At 33.2% G+C, this 6,477-nt stretch overlaps 1 protein-coding gene across 1 annotated transcript; it reads right to left on the reverse strand.

Annotated features, from left to right (window-relative positions):
- Positions 1 to 469: 469 nt before the first annotated feature.
- LOC140819697 (uncharacterized) lies at positions 470 to 4,731 on the reverse strand. The gene is made up of 15 exons (XM_073179873.1): positions 4,618 to 4,731; positions 3,544 to 3,633; positions 3,345 to 3,453; positions 3,092 to 3,244; positions 2,862 to 2,966; positions 2,633 to 2,716; positions 2,443 to 2,558; positions 2,250 to 2,351; positions 2,047 to 2,160; positions 1,866 to 1,922; positions 1,664 to 1,730; positions 1,377 to 1,430; positions 1,212 to 1,286; positions 1,085 to 1,120; positions 470 to 672 (listed from the first exon to the last, which is right to left on the reverse strand). Exons 2-15 carry the CDS (start codon positions 3,615 to 3,617, stop codon positions 556 to 558), a joined length of 1,263 nt encoding a protein of 420 aa, XP_073035974.1. The 5' UTR covers positions 3,618 to 3,633; positions 4,618 to 4,731; the 3' UTR covers positions 470 to 555.
- Positions 4,732 to 6,477: the final 1,746 nt, after the last annotated feature.

A 6,477-nucleotide genomic window follows, 5' to 3' on the forward strand; every position in this document is an offset into this window, starting at 1 on the left:
GTATTACTTTTTATTGTGAATATCGATAGAGTTGACCCGTCTCACAGATAAAGATTCGTAAAACCGTCTACAAGAAACCTACTCGTTAGTTATGTAGTAGTCGAATCAATGAAACCAAACGTATCCTATAGAGTTAATGTCTTAGCTTTGGAGAAACTAAACTCCAACAATATCCAATTTGACGTTTAATGCATTGTTGCATTTATAATCTAAAATATATAATATGCTTGCAAGTCGTGCAATACTTCCTCATGTTGTTAGAGCGATCGAATGATTCAAAACATAACACTTACCGCGTTTTTTATTTTAAAAGTTTTGAAATATACCGTAATTAACTATAACTTTGGTAGAACATGAAGCAATTATATTAAGAAATATGTTTGAGATAAATATTTATGGTAAAGGATAAATAACAAAAAAAAAAGTTTTGTGATAAAAAGTTTGAATTAAAGTATAAATGATAATGCAATCTATTTGCAGGCCAAAAAGGAAAAAAAAAATTGTTTTGATTATGTACAATAAAATCTCAATATCTAATAATATATATGCACTTTTCTATCTTTGAGTTGTGAAGTTGGAGGAGTCCATTTTAATGGAGTTGTAATAAGCTTTTTCTGAATTCTCCATCCTTGATCTAAACATTGCCCACTCACTTCTACACCTCTCCCTCACCTAAGTCAAAACAAACAAAGAAATAAAACTCAATTTATTGATAATAAAAAAAATTAAAAATTACATGGATGAACCGAGATAGACAATGGCTTATTATACATAAAAACTCATATGAGATGATCTCACTGGTTAATTTTGCGAAATAGGTTTTAGACCAGACCCGTCACATGAAAAATATTACTTTTTATGTTAAAAGTTTTATTGTATGAGCTAAGTTCAGTCGTCTCACGCGTATAGATTTGTGATACTGTCTGACAGAAAATTTACTCTTTATTATATATGTATATCTCACTTATCGTAACGACTATAGTTTTACATACATTCGATATATATATTTCAGAATCGAACGCTCATAATCACATACATTCATACATAAAATATATAGAAAGAAGGCAAGAAAAGCTTTACATACCCCTTGCCATGGAGACTTCCCATTCTCTGATTGCCCCTGTTGTATGAAAACAAAAGGAGACTCATTACAGTATGATACAAGCACAATAAATCGAGCCCGAAAACATGATTTTACTCGTTTCGCTTACTTGGTTTCCAAGACTAGGAACACCTTGATGAACAATCCATTGAGCATCAACTACCCCAATCTTTTCATTAGCAGGCTACAATCAAGGGATTGGATATTAGTTTCGAATTTCTTTTGATATTATTTGACCAACCAAATTAAACAAGATGAAAACTTCACAACTAACCTCTACACATTTTTGGAGAGCCAAGTCCAGACCCCAACCATGGACCAAATCATTCTGCAAAATTTGAAATACATAATGAAGGGCATGTAAAACAAAAAGAGTGGCTGGCTCGGAAATACAGTCGATGAGCGATTCCGCTATTCGAACCCTTTAAACCGAGGCTGATCCAGGAAGTCAAAAGTTCAGATAGTGAGGGAGTAAAATATGGATTTTTTTTGAAAATGAGTTGTGCAATCTTTTGCTGGATTGGCCCCTGACCGTAAGTCTCATTTGGCATAGCGCAATACCTGGATCATATGCCACACGCAACGCCAGGCATCTCGAGAGAATACAGGCGCCATGATCTCGACAAACCTGTATTAAAACAATGTGTGATATTGAGAAAAAAAAAGAATGATTCTTGAACCAATTCAAATACAGAGATACAAGAAGAGTAAGAAGAAAAGATAAATAATTTGATGAAATGTGAAGAAAATTAGAATTTCATACGCTGCACATGGAGGCAAATGAGGATCAGAACACCAGCCAGGTCTCTCTTCTGTTTCTCTACATGTATCAAAGGCGAAGGCATAGTAAAGAAAACACATAAATTGCTTCATCAATCAAGAAGGATTACTGAAGAAAAATGATATTCTTGTTTTTGGTTTATCAAAGAGACTTGTTTCCTTACAAATGAGCCTCAAGATCGGGTCTTCTTTTCGTCATCTGCCATGTTATTCCCCTAGAAGGATCCAAACCAGGTTGTGAAATTTCTAAGCCATGCTTCTTTACAATTTTAATGTACCTGAATTTGTCAAATGCAGTAATGATATTTAACATTATGTAAATTTGTCGAAAGAATAATCGAATTTGTAGTTCGTTTACTAAACTTACTCTTCAGCATCAAAATTCTTGACTCCAAGATCCTCATCCCATACGAATATGTAGTCATATGGGGCAACGATGTCCGGATGCAGAAACCGTTTGGCATACCACCTTATAAAAAATATCCTATGTTTAGGATCTCAGAGAATTCTTATGAAAGAGGATGATCAGACATGTTCTGAGGGATATGTAAAGGCTTTACCATTTTGTCTGTTTTTTAACACTGACATGAATAGCTCGTCTGGACCACTCGAACTCATCCCATTCGTTTGTTCGGCCATCATAATGAAACAAAACGATTGTAAAATTATCTGAAAACTGCATAACAACATTATCTCAGCACATAAGAAAGGGAGGTTTGAGGAAATAGGGAAGCGTTCATTTTCGCTTACCTTTTTCACTGCTGCATCGATGTTAGTCCTTTGATCATAGCCAACAGTAAATGTCACAAGATATTTAGGTTTGCTGGTCAAGTCCTGAGTAGTTTCGAATCGATAACAACCCCAGAATTCATGTTAAAGTTTTATGATCCAAAACATAGGACTAAACACCATAAGACAGTATAATTTACAAGATTTTTTCTTATGGATGGACAAAAATTGTTTTAAACAAAATGCCCACCTCACTTGGTTTTCCCCACAATCTTCGAGGATAAAAATCTGATTCGGATGCAACGATGTCCGGAGGCAACCTTTCTGCACCCTTTGGGTTCGACGGCACCCAAATCTAAACCAGAAACATTGAAGAATAAAATTTGTCATATATTTATGAGCCGATGCGAATTAAAGCAGAATAATTATTTAATCATCTACAGTTTCATATTTTTCCAATCCTGTTTGCAAGAAATGTACCTTTGGTAAGCCATCAGAACTCCAGTTTCCATTAGAGCGGTTATTGCTATTCATAGGTAAAGAATGACTAGCATTCATTTGCTGCTTATTGTCGACGTTACTTTCATTTCCGAGCATAGGGATGTCACACCCTAAAGCAGGCAATACATTTAACTGTCCAAGAAAAACACAAGAACAGTTAGCGATTAGACACGGAAGGCATCTCTCAAATGGCATTACATTCCAATGCAGGCCATACATAATGTTTCTGTACCTTTGTTGGAAGTGATGGGAATGATACTCCTATGAAGAAACCTAAAATTATTCCAATACTAATAGTAATAACAATCCTCGTACTTTCATTTGTGTTTTTGACCCAAGTGCTGAAAAAATTAGAAAACAAAAGATAAGTCATTGTTTTGTAATGTTAAATTCTACATTCCAAAATCATGTGTATATCGAAGCATACGAACCTGCGCACCATATTCGCCTTTTTAAATGGCTGTTCTGCTTCTGTTTTCATGTTTTTAGCCACTTTCAAATGCATAACATGAAAGCAAGAGCTGAAGCATCAAAAAGATCACTTATGACAGCCGAAAAAAACGGAAACAATTAAAAACAATGAGAATAGGGAGGTTAGAATACACTAGAATATGCAGAATACTACTTCCAAGACTCTCTCCTACTAACACCACCTTGAGAACATAACATCAAGGTTATACTCAAAACCATAACAAAATCACAACCCTTTTATTAATATCCAAAGAAACAAATAGCTTAAATGAAAGATTGCCAAATACTCAGCAATCTGTTTTCTCAAAGAAAAAACCACTCAACTATTCATTTATAATCACTAACCGGGAGACAAGTAACAGCCCAAAAGAGCATGTCCCCTCTCGACCAAATTCCTGATCCGCTCCGTAACAAAACATGTTTATTCTATGTCCACTACTATCAGTGACACTGGGAGTTGCTGACAGGAGAATCCTCCTCCGAAATCCTAATTTTTTCCAATCAAATTATATATACTTATACTTTACACAAAAAACAAAATTATGTAATTTTATAGCTTCAGCTTCTTTAGCCCTACAAGAAACTTTTGGCTCCGCCGCTGCTACTGTACAAAGAATGAATCTTTCTTCACCACTCGATAAGGTGCCTACGAGTACAAAGCACCGGATGAAAAAAGTCTCGTTTCACCGGCCACCTCACATTCCAGAATTTCAAGCCAAACACAAACAACTTAAATTTCAGTTCTTAAAACTTTCAAACTACATCAATATTTTCGTTGAGGAAACCTAAACAGTAAAGAAAAATGTTTCTGACGTCAATTCTTCCCATGATTTGCGTAGAGAAATCAAGTTTGACCTGTCTTACAACCCACTAACACATTAAAATTTTCATACCAGGATTTTAACGAAAAAACCCAGAATAATACAGTGACGATAGCCGGTGAAAACCCAAGAATCACGAAAAATCAACAATAAAAACCGAAGTTCTTAATTGAATTCTACAGAGTAAAGAAAAGTGGGGTGGCAGCTTCTTACTTCTCAGGCCTTCAATAAATGCATGAAGAACTGATGAAGATTGAAACCGAAGCGTATGCATAAATGCTTTTGTCGTGAATAAAAATCGTGAAGTTTGAGCAAAAAAATTGTGACTCTTTGAGAGATTGAGAAGGAGAGGGAAAAGAATGAGATGAAGTTGAGATTTTTGAGTTTCGCTTTTCTCGGAATTCTTTTTCTTGAAAGGGTATTGTTGTTTTTTTTTTTTTGCTAATTACAAGATACAAAAACTGGTGAGACGATATTTTGTGAGACGGATCTCTTATTTAAGTTAATTTTTCATGGTAAGACTATTATTTTCTAATGTGAATATCGGTAGGATTGACCCGACTCACAAATAAAGATTCGTGAGATCGTAGACGTACTCTTATAAGATATAAATATATTTATATTACTAATTCCTTCTTCCAAACTTATACCATATATTATCAGAATTTCATTGCTGGAATCTTACAAGATTTCAAAATGGAGAAGGAAACATCAAAATCCAAATAAAAAAGTTCTAATGATATTATAACGCACTTGAAAAACGGGCTTTATCATTATTTTAGTTCTTATATTTATCGTAAATATTGTTAGGGAGAATTATATTCGTGATATTGTATGCTTATCTCTTTCAGTCTTGATTATCTCAGTTATTAAATTTCAGTTTGAATGCATTATTTACTTATTTATTCTTTTTCGATTTTAATCAATTTTTCAACATGGTGCTGATATGACATTGATGAAATGTGGACGAAGGGTTGGCGTATTTAGTGACACATCAACACTCCATATGAAATTGACTACAATTACAAAAACAAATTAAAGATACGAGACAAAAACTGAAATTTGACCATATGCACTAAAGAAGTTTCACTTAATAATGTAGTGGGAAAAAGATTGATTTTTTGAGCTTTTTTCTCTAATTTCTATTGAAAAATATCTTCTTCTTTTTTTTAGGAATATATGCAACACAAAACTTATTTTTCTATTCAAAAAAACCCTTTAAAAAATTATGTTAAACGAATAAATTATTTTTTAAAAATGAATATTTCTAAACCGATGCATCAATTTTTTTTATTCACACCAAATGGCTGTTTTGAAATTTAATGTGGGTGAATTGTAGTAATAACTAATAATTTCGGTAACCCTTTGAAACTAAATTACAGAAATACACATAAAAGACAAAAGTATGCAGCTAATAACACACGGCAAAAACTTGTGTGAGACAGTCTCACGTGTCATATTTTGTGATAGGGTCTCACGGGTCGTATTTTGTGGGACGGATCTCTTAATTTGGATCATCCATTAAAAATTATTATTTTTGATACTAAGAGTATTACTTTTTATTATGAATATCGTTAGGGTTGACATGTCTCATAGATAAAGATTCGTGAGACTGTCTCATAAGAGACCTACTCATAACACATGGTTAAAATTGTCAATCCCTTGCATGTAGGTGCAGAAAATGTAGAAATTTTAAATGTTGTGTTTAGGATGATAAAATATCTGATTTGATGCATGAAAAAATATTGATTTCTATGTCGAAATTATCTTTTTTAATTCAAATATAGATTGAGTCGATTTGTCAGATCCAGAGACCTAATCTAAAAAAAATTGTATCATAAAAAAGATCCAATTTCAAAAAAAAAATAAAATCTAATGTCACTTGTGTCACTCCTCCGTCCAATATATTATATTATAAATATATGAAAAAAAAATGAGTTATTGCGTTTTTTTATTTCTAGTTATGGATGAGTGGTAACAAAACAAATAAAGAACATGAAAAACAAGTTCGGTTAACAAACACACTTCTTACACGGTTTACGTTCATATATCAAGTAAATCTACTAAACTTCA

Source organism: Primulina eburnea, chromosome 18 (assembly GCF_022965805.1).
Source record: "Primulina eburnea isolate SZY01 chromosome 18, ASM2296580v1, whole genome shotgun sequence".
NCBI lineage: Eukaryota > Viridiplantae > Streptophyta > Magnoliopsida > Lamiales > Gesneriaceae > Primulina > Primulina eburnea.